This window comes from Lampris incognitus, chromosome 7, assembly GCF_029633865.1.
Source record: "Lampris incognitus isolate fLamInc1 chromosome 7, fLamInc1.hap2, whole genome shotgun sequence".
In the NCBI taxonomy this organism is placed as follows: domain Eukaryota; kingdom Metazoa; phylum Chordata; class Actinopteri; order Lampriformes; family Lampridae; genus Lampris; species Lampris incognitus.
Genome location: NC_079217.1, coordinates 66215484 through 66234250, shown reverse-complemented (window position 1 = coordinate 66234250; position 18767 = coordinate 66215484). Strand labels below are relative to the sequence as shown.

At 49.9% G+C, this 18767-nt stretch overlaps 2 protein-coding genes and 2 non-coding genes across 5 annotated transcripts in view; all 4 read left to right on the top strand.

Annotated features, from left to right (window-relative positions):
• Window positions 1–13099, top strand: part of atg16l1 (ATG16 autophagy related 16-like 1 (S. cerevisiae)) — a 39220-nt gene extending 26121 nt beyond the window's left edge. For both annotated transcript variants that reach the window (XM_056282975.1, XM_056282976.1), the window contains 9 exons: window positions 545–650; window positions 4149–4219; window positions 5526–5597; window positions 7098–7218; window positions 7989–8094; window positions 9826–9975; window positions 10397–10444; window positions 10682–10783; window positions 12006–13099. In XM_056282975.1, coding sequence (XP_056138950.1) covers window positions 545–650; window positions 4149–4219; window positions 5526–5597; window positions 7098–7218; window positions 7989–8094; window positions 9826–9975; window positions 10397–10444; window positions 10682–10783; window positions 12006–12099 — 870 coding nt within the window. In that variant the 3' untranslated portion in view covers window positions 12100–13099. The remainder of the gene's footprint in view (window positions 1–544; window positions 651–4148; window positions 4220–5525; window positions 5598–7097; window positions 7219–7988; window positions 8095–9825; window positions 9976–10396; window positions 10445–10681; window positions 10784–12005) is intronic.
• Window positions 136–409, top strand: LOC130116227 (small Cajal body-specific RNA 6). Its single transcript, XR_008810573.1, has one exon. It is a non-coding gene; the product is annotated as a small Cajal body-specific RNA 6 (non-coding RNA).
• LOC130116228 (small Cajal body-specific RNA 6) lies at window positions 6504–6777 on the top strand. The gene has a single exon (XR_008810574.1). It is a non-coding gene; the product is annotated as a small Cajal body-specific RNA 6 (non-coding RNA).
• The window catches only part of LOC130115357 (S-arrestin-like), a 37418-nt gene continuing 31057 nt past the window's right edge, over window positions 12407–18767 (top strand). Inside the window, exon 1 of the mRNA XM_056282977.1 lies at window positions 12407–12489. The gene's annotated coding sequence lies outside the window, so the exon portion shown is untranslated. The remainder of the gene's footprint in view (window positions 12490–18767) is intronic.

The following is an 18767-nucleotide window of genomic DNA, read 5'->3' as shown; positions in this document are numbered from 1 at the left end:
ATGAGCGGCTGCCAGTTTATGTAAGAACACATGATGTGGTTGCTGTTTGTTTCATCGTTCTCATATATTATTGCCATGATGGTGCACTAGTGAGGATTTGACATTTAACAGGCTGTAATGTAGATAAAGTCTCAAGGTCAATGATGAACAGTAAAAGGTCTGATTACCCAGAATCCCCTCCTAGCTGCCCTTTGGCTCCCAGCAACTCTTGCTCTCTAACCATCATGCTCAAGTGATGCAGTGCTGGTCCCAGGAGCTGCTGACAGAGCTGGATGTGACATCACAGTTTGAGTCTAAGAGACCCTATTGGCTCAGTGTGATAATGGGCATCCAACATAACAAATCAGCATGGAGCATCGGGGTGTGGGAGGAGGATGGGGCACTGATCTCAAGTTTTCAAGCTGAGACCAAAACGGAATCATGAGTGGAAGTTATCCAAATGTTTAACTTAGGTTTTTATTTATTTTTTTGGATTTTTGTGGGCTTGATAAGTCACAATGTTGTGTGTTCCCATGTATGTGTGTTGCTGCATGTGTGTTTTCAGGACGCCCATGACGGAGAGGTGAACGCGGTGAGGTTCAGCCCTGGCTCACGGCTCCTGGCGACTGGAGGGATGGATCGCAGGGTGAAGCTGTGGGAGGTCCTATCAGGTGACTGTCAGGCCGGGAGGCATTTAAGACCTCCTCATTTGCTGGTTCCACAAAACCCATTCAGGCAGGATGTGAAGTCTAAGAGATGCTACTGACTGAGTGTGGTGACCAACCCACAGAACCAGTCAGTATAGGAGGCAGAGAGATGAGCTTAAGGATGTTAATCTTGACTCTGTCCGACTGAAGTGAATTCTCCTCCAAAGTTTTTTTCTATCCATTTTGGGGTGAAAAAAATAAGTCTTTTTCAGTTTGCACAGTAGGTCTGAAATCGAGAGGCATCAATTGAGAGAAGTGTGCTCACATAATTTTGTCAAATAGCACCAGATCAGCCATATTTGGTTTGAAAGAGTTCGGCGGGAATTCACATTTGCGGCGGCCTCACCCAGTACTGTCCATGCAGTGTCTTTGTCCACGTCTGCGTCTAAGTTTGTGTCTTCGTTTGATGGCTGGGAGAGCAGGGCAGGCTAAGCTAACTGCTAGCCCATGCAGACCGACAGTTCCGATGATACCGATGGCGGTCTGGCGGCGGCCTCACCTAGTGTTGACTTTGTTTCTGGTGTCGTGGTCTGGAGGGCGGGGAGGTGTGTTGAAGGTGTCTGGCTGGGAGAGCTGGCGTTTGATCGGCTGGGGGAGCCTGGTCTGCTGCGTCTGGTGGGCCCAGGGACCACGGCCCTGCCCGGAGCTGCGCCAAAGAGGAAACACTGAGGGCGGTCTGACAGGATGCGGAAGCGGGGCAGGCTAAGCTAACTGCTAGCCCACGCAGACCAGGAATCAGGAACACTTTGTCATTTCACCTCATTTACTTGCGCACGTGAAATGATTCAAAATGCCATTTCCCCCAGCCCACAACAGTACAACACACAGCCCACAGCAATACAACATACAGCCCACAGCAGTACAACACACAGCCCACAGCAGTACAACACACAGCCCACAGCAATACAACATACAGCCCACAACAGTACAACACACAGCCCACAGCAATACAACATACAGCCCACAACAGTACAACACACAGCCCACAGCAGTACAACACACAGCCCACAGCAATACAACATACAGCCCACAACAGTACAACACACAGCCCACAGCAATACAACATACAGCCCACAGCAGTACAACACACAGCCCACAACAATACAACATACAGCCCACAACAGTACAACACACAGCCCACAACAATACAACATACAGCCCACAACAGTACAACACACAGCCCACAGCAATACAACATACAGCCCACAACAGTACAACATACAGCCCACAACAGTACAACACACAGCCCACAACAATACAACATACAGCCCACAACAGTACAACACACAGCCCACAGCAATACAACATACAGCCCACAACAGTACAACACACAGCCCACAGCAATACAACATACAGCCCACAGCAGTACAACACACAGCCCACAGCAGTACAACACACAGCCCACAGCAATACAACATACAGCCCACAACAGTACAACACACAGCCCACAGCAATACAACATACAGCCCACAACAGTACAACACACAGCCCACAGCAATACAACATACAGCCCACAACAGTACAACACACAGCCCACAGCAGTACAACACACAGCCCACAGCAATACAACATACAGCCCACAACAGTACAACACACAGCCCACAGCAATACAACATACAGCCCACAGCAGTACAACACACAGCCCACAACAATACAACATACAGCCCACAACAGTACAACACACAGCCCACAACAATACAACATACAGCCCACAACAGTACAACACACAGCCCACAGCAATACAACATACAGCCCACAACAGTACAACATACAGCCCACAACAGTACAACACACAGCCCACAACAATACAACATACAGCCCACAACAGTACAACACACAGCCCACAGCAATACAACATACAGCCCACAGCAGTACAACACACAGCCCACAGCAATACAACACACAGCCCACAGCAGTACAACACACAGCCCACAGCAGTACAACACACAGCCCACAGCAATACAACATACAGCCCACAACAGTACAACACACAGCCCACAGCAGTACAACACACAGCCCACACCAGTACAACACACAGCCCACAACAGTACAACACACAGCCCACAGCAATACAACATACAGCCCACAGCAGTACAACACACAGCCCACAGCAATACAACACACAGCCCACAACAGTACAACACACAGCCCACAGCAATACAACATACAGCCCACAACAGTACAACATACAGCCCACAGCAATACAACACACAGCCCACAACAGTACAACACACAGCCCACAGCAATACAACATACAGCCCACAACAGTACAACACACAGCCCACAACAATACAACATACAGCCCACAGCAATACAACATACAGCCGACAACAGTACAACACACAGCCCACAGCAGTACAACACACAGCCCACAGCAGTACAACACACAGCCCACAGCAGTACAACATACAGACAAAAACACATTCAAGAACTACAAGAACACACATATTTAAACTAAACAACAAAAATAATCACTGTCCAAGGGAACAAACGCCAGCCAGGATGACTGTCAGAACCGCCGGTCTGCACGGGCTAGCAGTTAGCCTAGCCTGCCCCGGTTATGTGTCCTGTCAGCCCGCCCTCCATGTTTCCTCGGGTTCAGCTCCAGGCACAGGGGCCGTGGTCCCTGTGGCAACCGGACGAAGCAGACCGAACCCTCCCAGCCGATCCAGCACCAGCTCTTCCCAGCCAGACACCCTGGACACACCTCCCCACACTCCACACGATGACACTAAAACGCCACAGTCAACGCCAGGTGAGGCCGCCGCCAGACCACCCTCAGTGTCGGACCTGCCAGTCTGCATGGGCTAGCAGTTAGCCTAGCCTGCCCCGGTTCCGTGTCCTCTCGGACCTCCCTTAGTGTTACCTGCTCGGGTGCAGCTCCGGGCAAGGCCGTGGTCCCTGGGCCCAGAGCGCAGCAGACCAAGCTCTCCCGGCCGATCCAGCTCCAGCTCTCCCAGCCAACAAACAAAGACAAAAACTTGGACGTGGACAAAGACACTGCATCGATGGTACTGGGTGAGGCTGTTAACGAACGTGAATTCACGCCGCCATCTTCCCACACCGGTGCTGGGTGAGGCTGTTAACGAACGTGAATTGGCGCCGCCATCTTCCCACACTGGAAGCGGTGTGTGTCCGGTGTGGGAAGTTCCGACAGTCATCCTGGCGTTCACTCTTTTTGACAGTGAAAATGTTTTGTGCATATGTAGGATATGTGTTTTTGTAGTTTTTTGTTTTTGTTTTTTTTGTTTGTAGTTTGGATATGTGTGTTCTTGTAGTTTGGCTGTGTTTTTTTGTCGTTGTGTTGCACTGCTGTGGGCTGGGGGAAACAGTATCTCGTTTCATTTCATGTGCGCAGGTGCATGGAATGAAATGGCAAATAAATGTTCCTGATTTGTGTGTGTGTGTGTGTGTGTGTGTGTGTGTGTGTGTGTGTGTGTGTGTGTGTGTGTGTGTGTGCAGGGCGCTGTGAGCCTAAAGGAGCTCTGACTGGCAGTAATGCAGGCATCACCAGTATTGAGTTCGACAGCGCTGTAAGTTCCTCAGCAGCTCTGGTTGACACCAGACCAACAGCAGATTCCTCTCTCTTCCTCTCTCTTCTCCATCCACATGTTCATGGACTTTAGGTGCCATTTTGACGACAAAATCCTTTAAAAGCAAATGACTGGTGCCTCCGTGAGCTAGTTTTAAGTGATTAAACCATCTCCCGGTGCAGAGATGTCATGTGATTCATTTTAAGGAAAAGGTTTTGGAAAGAACTGGTGACCGTTAGATACATTTTGAGAGTCCGCGGTGGTGTGGCGGTCTAAGCATCGGCTTTGTGTCAATGCAGTTGCCCACTGGGGACCGGGGTTCGCGCCCCGGTCCTGTCAGATCCGACTATGGCCGGACTCGATGAAGCAGCAATAATTGGCAGCGCTGTCTTCTGGAGGGGGGCGGAGTCGGCTTGTGTTCGTCACATGACTGCGTCTCTGTGTGTATGTATGTGGGTTGGGGGGTTGGGGGGGGGGGGGAGCAGCGGCTCGGCCTAGATTCTCCTTGTCACGAAGTGGGGAGGCGTCTCCTTCAAGACTGCCGGCCGGAGAGATGCAGTTGGCGAACGCATGCAGTACGAGGGTGGGTGTTTGAACTAGAATAGGGAGCGATTGGCCACTAAATTGGGAGAAAATCAGAAACAAATTTATGAATAAAAAAAAAAGATACATTTTGAGAACCTGTTTTTTTCTCTCGGCGGCACGGTGGTCCAGTGGTTAGCACGGTCGCCTCACAGCAAGAAGGTCCTGGGTTCGAGCCCCGGGGTAGTCCAACCTTGGGGGTCGTCCCGGGTCGTCCTCTGTGTGGAGTTTGTATGTTCTCCCCGTGTCTGCGTGGGTTTCCTCCGGGGGCTCCGGTTTCCTCCCACAGCCCAAAGACCTGTAGGTCAGGTGACTCGGCTGGACTAAATTGTCCCTAGGTATGAATATGTGGGTGTGTGTGGGTCCTGTGATGGCCCGGCGGCCTGTCCACGGTGTCTCCCCGCCTGCCGCCCAGTGACTGCTGGGATAGGCTCCAGCATCCCTGCCACCCTGAGAGCAGGATGAGTGGTTCAGATCATGGATGGATGGATGGGTGTTTTTCTCTCATCTAATCTTTGACACATCAACATTTCCACCTCCAACAAGCTCAAACTTCTTTTATGTTTAGGAGTCATGATAGTTTGGTGATGCAACTCAGCTTTTCTGATTCACAGCCACAACATTTGCATAAAAGTAGCTTGATGGAAGCGGCTGTTATGAAAGACAAGTGAGAGTCTCCCTGAATAGAAAAGTAAAGTTTCAACTGAATATCTTTTTCTCCCAGGGCTCATACCTGCTGGCGGCCTCCAATGACTTTGCCAGCAGAATCTGGACAGTAGACGATTACCGACTGCGGGTGAGACCCCAACACCCAAACTTCATACCCAACTGCACTACGGTTCACAAACTCACCTACACATGAACCTCACAGAGCTGCGGTACAGTTCAGAAGCAGCCACGTAATCAGTCAGTTCAGATGTTTTAAGGACCTTGACTCCATGACTCATCCTACTACAGCCAGTTGCAGATTTGGAGATGCACATCAGGCTGTTCTCAGACTAGCTGAGTTTGCAGATCAGATTATCCAGCGGCGGAGGCGTCCGGGTAGCCTAGTGGTCTATTCCGCTGCCTACCAACGGATGGAGTCCCCGTGTTGCCTCCGGCTTGGTCAGGCGTCCCTACAGACACGATTGGCCGTGTCTGTGAGTGGGAAGCCGGATGTGGGTATGTGTCCTGGTTGCTGCACTAGCGCCTCCTCTGGTCAGTCGGGGCGCCTGTTCGGGGGGGGGGGACTGGGGAATAGCATGATCCCCCACACGCTACGTCCCCCTGGTGCAACTCCTCACTGTCGAGTGAAAAGAAGCAGCCGGTGACTCCACATGTATGGGAGGAGACATGTGGTAGTCTGCAGCCCTCCCCGGATCAGCAGAGGGGGTGGAGCAGCGACCAGCACGGCTCGATAAATAGGGTAATTGACCGCATACAGTTGGGGAGAAAAAGGTTGAAAAAAGCCACAAAAAAACCAAAAAGACTATCCAACAGCAGGTTTACATCCAAGTTGGGCAAGGACAACCAGCCGACCAGACACTGTCATCACAGGAAGGTGCCGTTCTTTTCTACAATGGTGTCAGTGATTGGACAGTGTTCAAGTAGACCAGACACAGTGGCCAGTTGACAGATGTTTCTTGTCCATTTCTGCTTTCCCTTTTAAACAAAAACAAAACTCACTTCTCCCACTAAACTGTTGAAATCCGGTTCCTCTGGTCTGTGATGTGATGTAAAAGGTCTGAAGCCCAGATTCCTGCCACAGCAGCCATTTTCGCTCCCAGCAGCCCCTGCTGTTTACCCATCATGCTCCAGTGATGCACTGTTGGTCCAGGGGGCTGCTGACATATAGGATGTGACGTCAAAGTTTGAGTCTATAGGAGACCCAATAGTCTCAGTGTGTTGATGGACATCCAACAGAACCAATGATCATGGAGCATCAAGCTCTGGGGTGGGGCTGGGCCAGTGATCTCACCCTTCTTGCTGAGACCAGATTCAAATCTGTAGTGGTGGATGTAAAGCAAGCTGGCTCTGAGTCAGTTTTATGCAGCAGAGCAGTTGAAAATAAATACTCAGCCGTGAAAAGTAATTGAACTTGGAGCCATCACTGCGATACCACCTCATACTGATGTGACTTTTCAGAGTGCTCTATTTTAATGTTCAGCTACTAAATATTGATTGACAGGAAGCTTTGTCCAAAATTAAGAGGACATTGGCACCGAAGCGTCTCTGTCTGTGAACTGTAGTGTGTGTAATGGGAATGCCTGCTAAAACGTCTGATTTGTGTCTCTCATCCTCCGCCCGACCTCAGCACACTCTGACTGGACACAGCGGGAAGGTTCTGTCAGCTCGCTTCCTGTTGGACAACGCCCGCATCGTCTCCGGCAGTTACGACCGTACCCTCAAACTGTGGGACCTACGTAGCAAAGTCTGTACGTGATTGGTTGGTTGGTTTGACCTACACAGCACAGTGTGTACGTGATTGGTTGGTTGGTTTGACCTACGCAGAAAAGTATGTACATGTTTGGTGATTGTTTTGGCACCTACAGGTTTCAGAAATGTCTCGAAAATCAGATTAATACCCATGAGGTCTTGACTTTTCAGGGGTTGCTCATAGTCTACAATAGTATACGAAGAACAGATGTGGGTTCAGTGCGTTTACATGCACAGTTAAGTGGAGCTACGGTTACAGCTCGATTAGGACATGTAATTGGACTACTGTCGTTGTCCCAGTAACCAAGAACCAGGGGAGAATCGATTTATTGACGAAAGTATGTCCCACCCCGGTACAGTAGGTGGTGATATGCCCCTTTCAGGTGGTTACTATTGGGTGAAAGACCGCCGTGGGAACTATGGGTCATGTACAGAACGCCTAGGCCAGTTCGGGGCCGACTGAAGTGTATACATGCCAGAGTAAATCCATCCCCAACCGCATTATCTAAGTGTGTTAGTCCCACCTCCCAAAATTCCATTTAGTAGGATTTCAGTGGGACTAACACGTTTACGTGTGTTTTAGAAGTCCAGTTTTAGTTGGACTTACACAATAAATCCACCTTTTCTACCAGCATGTAAACATACTGATGGTGATATTCGTTACAGGATAATGTTCATTATAGAGTGACGTGGTCTCAATGATGCGAGTAAACTGTTGAGTGTCGTGTGTGTCAGTGGTGAGTTCAGATTAAAGTGGTTTTGTTTTCAGGTATGAAGACGGTGTTTGCTGGCTCCAGCTGCAACGACATCGTCTGCACGGAGCAGTGTGTCATGAGCGGCCATTTCGACAAGAAAGTTCGCTTCTGGGACATTAGGTGAGTGTCAGAGGTGGAGGTTTCGGCATATACCGGTATCGATGATAACCGTTATATTCAAAGGAGGAACTATTGATATCATGTTAGTAGGGGTGTAAGAAAATATCGATACACTCGAGTATCACGATATTATCTTTTGTGATACTGTATCGATTCTCAAATCCACTATATGGATTTTTAGTTGGTGACATGTAAAGGTTAGAGACAAACATTTTGTGTTGTGTGTAACCCCACGACCACTAGACAACAGTGTTGTAATCTAACTTCGGCCATTTGACTCTTCCGCTCCAACCCAACAATGTAAACTGAAACAGGAAGTAGCATAAGCACAAAGAACACAGGCCTATAAAACCACAATATAGCACCTTTCTTACAGTATCGCAATATATCGCGATATAATGAATCATAACCCCTGTGTCGTGATATGTATTGCACCACCCTGTATCGTAGCCTGTATCGTGATACGTATCGTAACCCCCTGTATCGTGATACGTATCGTATCACCAGATTCTCACCAACACACAGCCCTACATGTTACAAATGCACATAATATCATGTAAACAACCTAGCACCTCTTAAATCACCCCCCACCACACACACACACACACACACACACACCTGACGTGTCGCCATGACGCAGTAACTAGCTAGTGTGGCGATCACCAAAATGATGTTGTTATGACGTGGCTCTGATACCCACCGGTTTGTGGGTTTTTGTGTGCGAGTTATCTGAACTGAACTGTGGGTGAGAATATTTCCTTGTTTTGAGTTTTGTTTGTTGGATAACCGGGAAATCCCGAAGTGGAGTATTTTTGTTGAGTGAACTGAACTGAATTGAAGTGTTAGTCTACTACTACTACTACTTTTAGCTGCTCCCGCTAGGGGCTGCTCCCGTGAGGGGTCGCCACAGCGGGTGTTAACAACATACAGTATATACTCAGTGCAGAGATTTATTTTTGACAATGATGATATGTTAAAATGTGTTTAAACTACAGGATATACGTATATGCTAGATATAGAGAATTTACTGTATAGTCTTCTTCTACTACTACTACTACTTTTAGCTGCTCCTGTTAAGGGTCGCCACAGTGGATCATCCATTTCCATCTCTTCCTGTCCTCTGCATCTTCCTCTGTCACACCAGCCACCTGAAGAAAAGTTCAGGTGTCTGGGTAGTGTACCAGTCTATTCCGTGGCTTACCATCGCCAGTTGGAATCCCCGTCTTGCCTCCGGCTTGGTCGGGCGTCCCTACAGACACAATTGGCCGTGTCTGCGGGTGGGAAGCCGGATGTGGGTACATGTCCTGGTCGCTGCACTAGCGCCTCCTCTGGTCGGTTGGGGCACCTGTTCGGGGGGGAGGGGGAACCGGGGGGAATAGCGTGATCCTCCCACGTGCTACGTCCCCCTGGTGAAACTCCTCACTGTCAGGTGAAAAGAAGCGGCCGGTGACTCCACATGTATGGGAGGAGACATGTGGTAGTCTGCAGCCCTCCCCGGATCAGCAGAGGGGGTGGAGCAGAGACCGGGGCGGCTTGAAGAGTGGGGTAATTGGCCTACAGTGTCATGGTGCTGTCAGGTCTTTGAGCCAGGCAGCAGATGTTTGACGTCTTTCCTTGTAGAGAAGCTAGATAAGCCCGAGTCTCTTGGGTCTGTGTGTTACTCATGGTAACGACAGCATCAGTGATGAGCACATAATAGCAGTTAAATTAATTGCCGTGTCTCCTGGTCAGAGCTGAGAGTATAGTCAGAGAGTTGGAGCTGCTGGGCAGAGTGACGTCTTTGGACCTGAACCACGACCGCACCGAGCTGCTGACCTGCTCCAGAGATGACCTGGTTAAGATCATCGACCTGCGCACCAACGCTGTCAGACAGACCTTCAGGTTGGCTCTCACACCGCCAACAACAAACACACATAACTTGCCTACCATTTCCTTCAATAAAAAGGTACCAACTATCAAGCTGAGTCAGACTTGGACACACATTAGGAATGTCTTGACAGGATCCTCAGCGTAAATGCACAAAGACATGACCACAAAGTTTTGACATTACAAAGAAAAACCAAGAGTGTCCAAAGTGTGTGTTCTCTGGATAATGAAAATATCTAACCTGATGGTTACTGAAGTTCAGAAGGAAGTAGTCATACATTTAATCAGCCCCTGGCCCCCATTTGTAGAAATGCTTTTCTCAGTGGTGAACTGGTTTTCTTACACGTGGACCAGCCAGACACGGGCCTCTGGTCCAGTCCCCATGATTTCACACGTGGACTTTGTGTGAAGTTCTGACTGATCTTTGTCTCTGCAGCGCTGAGGGCTTTAAATGCGGAGCGGATTGGACTAGAGTCACCTTCAGGTTAGTCTGACCCTGCTGAGACTTGTTCAACAAGGGAACCACGAGTCAGTCAGTAACACTTTTGTACAATAAACCAAGTGATGATACCCGTGACTGAAATCCACAAATGACACAATGAGTAAATCATAGGCAGACTATTGGGTTGTGTTGATACAGGGGTTTTATGTTGGTAACCTTTTGTAAACGGGCTTCAGTCTGAAGACAAGTTGTTCTAGATGTTTCCTCCTTTCTGTCTAGTCCTGATGGAAGTTATGTGGCTGGAGGTTCTGCAGATGGAGCACTGTACGTCTGGAATGTTTTGACAGGGAAAGTGGACCGGACCCTGGATAAGAGCCACAGGTGAGACCAACTTCTATACACAATCCTCCTTTGGAGGAAAACCTCCAAAGGAGGGCGCCCAGGAGGCGTCCAGTCAGATGCCCAAACCACCTCGACTGGCTGCTTTCGACGCAAAGGAGCAGCGGCTCTACTCCGAGCTCCCTCCTGATGTCCGAAGTAGAGCCGCTGCTCCTTCGCATCGAAAGGAGCTAGTTGAGGTGGTTCGGGCATCTGATTAGGATGCCTCCTGGGCACCTTCCTTTGGAGGTTTTCTGGGCACATCCAACTGGGAGGAGACCCCAGGGTAGCCCCAGAACTCGCTGGAGAGACTACATCTCTAATCGTGCCTGGGAATGCCTTGGGATCCCCCAGGAGGAGCTGGAGGGCCTTGCTGGGGAGAGGGACATCTAGAGAGCCTGACTTAGTTTGCTGCCACCGCGACCCGACCCCGGAGAGTTCTTTCTAGGAAAATGATGAACTAAAATCCTGTATGCTTCTATTTCAAACACTGGACTTAGAGGATGTGCCCGTGTGATGAGCTTGTTCAGTTTAGCGGTGGATGCAGACAAATGTATTGTCTTTATTTTAAAATACTCCCACATTTGAGACGTTGATGTCCATCCATGTTTTCCGCTCCACCAAACTGATGTGCAGAGAGTCAGGGGATGAAGACTCCAATTCTTTTTCATCCAGTTTTTTGAGTAACTGGTGGAATCATTTGAACCCTCAAGCCACCATTTTACACACTAATGTAAACCAGAAGTCTGGCATGTTTGGGAACAAATGGCTTTGATTTCAGGTGGTTTTCCCCCCTCAATCCTAAATAAAGTCGTCAGTCTGTTCAGTCTTTCTGCACATATCTGGAGTTTTCCGATCACCAACCAATGAAAGCAAGAACGCTTTCCCACGAGATGCTGCTGGTATCACCTTCCATCATGGTCTAAGCTCCGTCTCAGACGAGCGTTTCCAAACTATGAAAATCCCTTTGCTTCATGATGGAGGATGTGAAATGCACAATATGTAATACCGGGGACCTGTTTTGGTGAAGGGGTCACGCTGGGTATAGAAGGCTGTCACAACAATGTTAAACTGGCAGTGCTCTGACAAGTCCAGCAGACAGAACCAGACCGGATGTGTCGTAAGAACAAGTGTCCTTTCTTTAGGCTTGGAGTGTTAACACACATGCTCATGTCAGTTTTGCTTCAGTCTCTTGGTTTTAACTGTAAACTGTTTTGTCTTGCAGCTCCGCCATCAACTCTGTGGCCTGGTCTCCATCTGGAGCATACGTGGTGAGCGTCGAGAAAGGCAGCAAGGCTGTGCTGTGGTCCGACATGTGATCGACTTCTGTTGCGGTCGGATGCTATTGGCCGACTGGCATTCTGGACTGTGGCGTTGAGGCACAGCCATTGGCTGGGGGGGAGGGGGTTGTCCTTCAAATCCTAATGGGCAGGTCGGTGTGGTGTGTGTTGGGATGTTGAACGTCTCCAGAGCGTCTGTCCCCGCCAGAGTTGTTTGTCGTGGATGAAGAACTGGGCAGTAAATGGCTTTCACTAGATGCTGCGGTGTCCACTCTGAATCTCCCGGTGATCTCTGGTTTTGACCCAAAGTGGCGGCTATGAGAGAAGGAAGGGAGGCTGTGAAGGAAACTAATTCTCTTTAGAGTCCTGATTTCACCAACGTCCAGGAGAGCTGGGGACTCGCCGTTCTGCCTTCGATTCAAACAGCTGGTGGGGCTTTTTAAAACGGCGTGGATTTAGTACGGTTTCCATGTTTTAATGTTAGAGAATCGTGTCGTGTCCTGGCTGGTTTTAGTCCACTACGTCACTCTGAGCGCTTTCCTTCATCCTGCAGTGTTGCTAAACTCACCCCGGGGAGAACAGCTAATGCCCCAGACAGCCTGCTGGTTAAACTGGTCACCATCGGTACAACGCTAGTAGATGACCAGTAAGGTGGTCTAGTCTAGTCCACCAGCCAGATAACCAGTAATCTTGCAGAGACTCCTGTTAAAATTCAGCCAACTTATTGTTAAAGGAGATGCTCTCCTTACTTTTGAGCCCGGACTTCATTAAAATGTCATCTTGCGTCATTTAAAATTGTAAGGACAAAAACTTCACCGATCGTTTCAGCACTGAGAGACCCCGCACTTCCCGAACCTTCTGTTTGGACGTCAACACAGTCCAACAGTCCAACACAGTCCAACAGTCCAACACAGTCCAACAGTCCAACACAGTCCAACAGGACAGGGGTTTTTTTTGGCGGAGGGGATTCCCCCCCCTTTTTTCCCCTGCCCAATTGTATCTGGCCAATCACCCCACTCTTCCAAGCCGTCCCGGTCTCTGCTCCACCCCCTCTGCTGATCCAGGAGGGCTGCAGACTACCACATGTCTCCTCCCATACATGTGGAGTCACCAGCCGCTTCTTTTCACCTGACAGTGAGGAGTTTCACCAGGGGGATGTAGCGCATGGGAGGATCACGCTATTCCCCCCAGCCCCCCCCCCTCTTGAAAAGGTGCCCCAACCGACCAGAGGAGGCGCTAGTGCAGCGACCAGGACACACACCCACATCCGGCTTCCCACCCGCAGACACGGCCAATCGTGTGTGTAGGGATGCCCGACCAAGCCAGAGGACAGTTCTTTAAACCTTGGGAAACCAGGATGTGTCTCGTTCTGAGGAATGGAAGCTCAGCGTCAGACCTGTGTCGATATGTTCCACTGAAAAAGGGTTTGAACTGGCTTCTAACAAGTCCACATGTCTGTGTTTTCAGGAAAAACACTTTCCTCGCTACATTGGTACCGGTCGCTGGAAGCGTGAGACGTGTTTTCTGAAGGCTTAAACGGTTGTCCCAACGGACTGTGTTGAGGCCCGGCGAGAAGGCCCGGCGAGAAGGCCCGGTGAGAAGGCCCGGTGAAGTTTCTCCATACTGAAATGATCGCTGAAGGTTTTATCTGTAATGAGTTTAAATGATGCCCTGGGTTTAAACAACTTGACCAGTCTTTGACGACGGTTTATGATAATCGCTACTCGCTGGTGTGTGTGTGTGTGTGTGTGTGTGTGTGTGTGTGTGTGTGTGTGTGTGTGTGTGTGTGTGGTCCTGATGCTGTAAGCAGGTTTTTGTCCGTGTGAAATACCTTGTTTTATTGATCTGTTACCGTGACAACACGGTGGCATTTCAGAGGGTTGTTAGATTATGACAGCCCCGTGCCTTCACTCAACGCTCGAGGTAACAGAAGAAAAGACCGGAAGGGATGGTGATGATAAAAACTATGGGAAACGTGGGCCCATGTGGAGTCTCTGTAGTTCTGATCCTCTCTGTACAGGGGTCAGAGGTCAGGTCGGATAACACTGGCATGTCTCTGATGATGGTAGGGAGTCACTGAATGCTTGCTGGCAGATTCTGCCCTCAGTCAACCCACAGAACATCCTCCAGCCAGGGCGTCCGGGTGGCGCGGTGGTCTGTTCCGTTGCCTACCAACACGGGGATCTCCGGTTCGAATCCCGTGTTGCCTCCGGCTTGGTCGGGCGTCCCTACAGACACACAATTGGCCGTGTCTGCGGAACAGAAGCCGGATGTGGGTGTGTGTCCTGGTTGCTGCACTAGCGCCTCCTCTGGTCAGTTGGGGCACCTTTTCAAGAGGGGGGGGGCTGGGGGAATAGCGTGATCCTCCCATGCACTACGTCCCCCTGGTGAAACTCCTCACTGTCAGGTGAAAAGAAGCGGCTGGTGACTCCACATGTATGGGAGGAGGTATGTGGTAGTCTGCAGCCCTCCCCGGATCGGCAGAGGGGGTGGTGGAGCAGCAACAGGGACGGCTTGGAAGAGTGGGGTAATTGGCCGGGTACAATTGGGGGGGGGGGGGTAAAAAAAAAGAGAAACTCATCCAGTCATGTTCATCCCATCTTGTTGCTGTTTCCTGTGTAGACCGTCCCCCTGCATGCAGCACCTTAAGTCAAACAGCACTTTGTTGTCCACGTGAATTTACCAAGGAACTAACCTGATTTACTCCCAACTGGTCGAGATTAACTTGCATCCTGAACCCCAGCAGGGGCAATGAGAACCAGTGGGGTAAACAGAAATGTCCTGCTGTGAACGACGGTTTGACCGACTGTCATCTGACGGTTGTCGTCTGTAATCCAAAGCGTCAGTACAGCAGGTAGTAGAAGCATCCTTCTGGGGTCATTAGCTAGCATTATGCCATGTCACAGCTAAGCCCCACACCCACCGGGGTGGGACTCTTAACACCAGCCAAGGTCTCCGTCGGTTTAAATTCCCACAGTATGGGTCAAGCAGCCAGGCATCGGAGTTTCTGGTCCTCGTCAGAAGTCCTGCTCGGCTGGGAAGACGAGGTGGTTTGTGTTTTAGCCCGTCATACACGATGTCTGCAAGACCCTTTAGGTTCCTGCCCTGGTTTTAGTGCAAAACACTTTGTCGTCGTGTGTAGATGTGGACCTTCTCCACAGCTGAGCTTTTCTCACACAGCATGTCCTCTGCTGGTGGACTCGTAGATGCTGGTTCGGTTTGGAAAACCCAGCTACAACTGATTTCCTACTCACTTAGTCTGTATGCAGCTGTAGGTCCTCTGTGGCCGTATGGAGGCCTGACGAAGACAGGGAGAGGTTTCATCTCACTGATCTCAGTGACCGTGAGACCAGGTGGATTCAGCCTTGCTCGTGGGCAGCTTGTCAGGACACGGACCGCTGCAAGGGTCTGACCTTTGACCCCAGCATAACAGGTGGCTCTATAATCCCCTGACCCCCATGTCTTGTCCCACAGATGAGTTTAATAAATGTGGTTTCCAGTCTCGAGTGTCTCCGCACCAGTCATAGCTCCACAGGGAAGCTCCTGGCTGAAGCCAAATGTAGACGAGAGGTGGGGACAGACCGAGTCTGTCGTCAGATGGTTGGGTGTCTTCCCTCACTCACGGAGAGTAGACTCCTGTTACAGGATTATGAAACACGTGCTCCATGTCGACCAGAGAAAGTAGGGGAACCGCGTCAAGTAATTTCTAGGCGGCGCAGCAGTGCAAGATCCCAGGTCTACCTGCTGTCCTTGGGTTGCTGGGGTCGGAGAGTCCGGGGTGGAGGGAGAGGCCTTACAAATGAACGGCTTGCGATACCGTCGATGTGAGATGCAACCGAATCCACCTTCTTATCCTTCCTGACAAATTGGAATGTCTCCGACTGGCCAAGCAGAGCAGGTGAACCAGGACTTGGACGCTTGGCGGAAGTAAAGTTGAAGGCTCCTCGTCCAGTTGAAGGCCAGACTTTACCCGGTGGTTTGTTTCTGAGGCTGCGGCCCGCCGCTCGCTCCAACTGGCCAGCCAATCACAAACGACATAATGGAGGTTGTGTGAGGCTGCCACCTGCTGGACAGACTGTGCTATTGGGTCCCCTCCCGAGACTCCTCACGGCGGCGCTCCCTGGAGAAGCCAAAGTTTCCTCGCTGCTGGTTGTCTGGTGGCCCCGCCCCTGTAGGGGACGCATGATTGTGAAGTTTAAGTTATAAATGTATATGAATGTGTATATGTGTTCCATGTCTGCACACTATTAAAAGATTATGGAAACGCTGTGGTGGACATGTTGTTACAGACTAACCAAGCTTCCTGCCAGTAGGACAACGCGGGGGTTTGCGCTCCTTGGTCAGGCTGGAGAGACTGCCGTGTTATTTGCAGGTGATTACGCAGTCTCTAATAACTAAACGGTTTCCGACGAGGCCGGGTGACTTCTTCCCGTCATGCAACAGTCCTGACACATGGCCGCGGCGGAGCTCTAATGCGGGGCAGCGTTGCTCCATCTGATTAGTCGCGGGGCAGTTTAATCCGCTCCGGTCAGCAGACGCTGTGCTGACCTGGACGAGAGGGGCTTTGGTCAGCTCAGCTGCAGGATTACCACGTGGACCCTCACCGTGTGCCGCATGAAAGCGCCCCGCGGTTCTCCCCGGAAGTCTCGGAAGTTCCCGTCAACTCGCGTGGATGACGTTTTCTAATCACGTGCTGCACTGGTCAGCACCTGCACGCCAGGAACTGCCCCGACATGCCAAGCAAGTCGTTTCGGAGGTGTTCTTCATAGTCTCTCACTCCGTCATTTCCTGTAAAACGATAAAGAACATGTTGACGCGGGGCGTCCGGGTGGCGTAGCGGTCTATTCCGCTGCCTGCCAACATGGGAACCGCCGGTTCGAATCCCCATGTTGCTCCGGCTTGGTCGGGCGTCCCTACAGACCCAACTGGCCCTGTGTCTACGGGTGGGGAGCCGGATGTGGGTATGTGTCCTGGTCGCTGCACTAGCGCCTCCTCCGGTTGGTCGGGGCGCCTCTTCAGGGGGAGGGGGAACTGGGGGGGAATAGTGTGATCCTCCCACGTGCTACGTCCCCCTGGTGAAACTCCTCACTGTCAGGTGAAAAGAAGCGGCTGGTGACTCCACATGTATGGGAGGAGGCATGTGGTAGTCTGCAGCCCTCCCCGGATCAGCAGAGGGGGCGGAGCAGAGACCGGGACGGCTCGGGAGAGTGGGGTCACTGGCCGGGTACAATTGGGGAGAAAAAAGGCTACCACACGTCTCCTCCCATACATGTGGAGTCACCAGCGGCTTCTTTTCACCTGACAGTGAGGAGTTTCACCAGGGGGACGTAGCGCGTGGGAGGATCACGCTATTCCCCCCGACCGTCCGACCAGAGGAGGCGCTAGTGCAGCGACCAGGACACATACCCACATCCGGCTTCCCACCCCCAGACACGGCCAATTGTGTCTGTAGGGACGCTCGACCAAGCCGGAGGTTACACGGGGATTCGAACCGGCGATCCCTGTGTTGGTAGGCAACGGAACAGACCGCCACGCCACCCGGACGCCCAAGAGCTGAGTTTCTAGCAATCTGCCCCATTCATTCCAATGGCGGAAAGGTATAAATAAAGTTGACTATTTTAAAAGGTATCAAACAGTTGTATAGAAGCACACATGACACAAATAAAGGGACGACGTTTCTGAAGTCTGGAGGAGGCTTGTAGCTGGACCTGGATGTGGAGGCAGTGGACGAAAAACCTGGAGAATAATGACAACGATAATAAATAGTGGCAAGAACACAAGTCCCACTATAAAGACACACAACAATTCTTCCTTAAAACGTTTTTCTCTTATTTTCTTTTTATAGTTTTCTTTTATTATTTCTATTATTTTATTTATTTTCTCTTATTATCTTTTATATTATTTTATTTATCTTGTATTGTTATTTATCTCTTATTCGTCTCATCTGTCTTCCCGTTTCAGTGGCAGGGGAGCAGCCAGGCCGCACTCAGCCATGACCTGGTACTCAGAATCTGAACTGAGTCCAGTCTGTTTTACATTGTGGTCATAGAGTTGATATGTAATCCAGACTGGTTCACATAGCGTTGATATGTAATCCAGACTAGTTCACATAGAGTTGATATGTAATCCAGACTAGTTCACATAGATCTGATATGTAATCCAGACTAGTTCACATAGAGCTGATATGTAATCCAGACTAGTTCACATAGAGCTGATACGTAATCCAGACTAGTACACATAGAGTTGATATGTAATCCAGACTAGTTCACATAGAGTTGATATGTAATCCAGACTAGTTCACATAGATCTGATATGTAATCCAGACTAGTACACATAGAGTTGATATGTAATCCAGACTAGTTCACATAGAGTTGATATGTAATCCAGACTAGTTCACATAGAGTTGATATGTAATCCAGACTAGTTCACATAGAGCTGATATGTAATCCAGACTAGTTCACATGGAGTTGATATATAATCCAGACTAGTTCACATAGAGTTGATATGTAATCCAGACTAGTTCACATAGAGTTGATATGTAATCCAGACTAGTTCACATAGAGCTGATATGTAATCCAGACTAGTTCACATGGAGTTGATATATAATCCAGACTAGTTCACATAGAGTTGATATGTAATCCAGACTAGTTCACATAGAGCTGATACGTAATCCAGACTAGTTCACATAGAACTGATACGTAATCCAG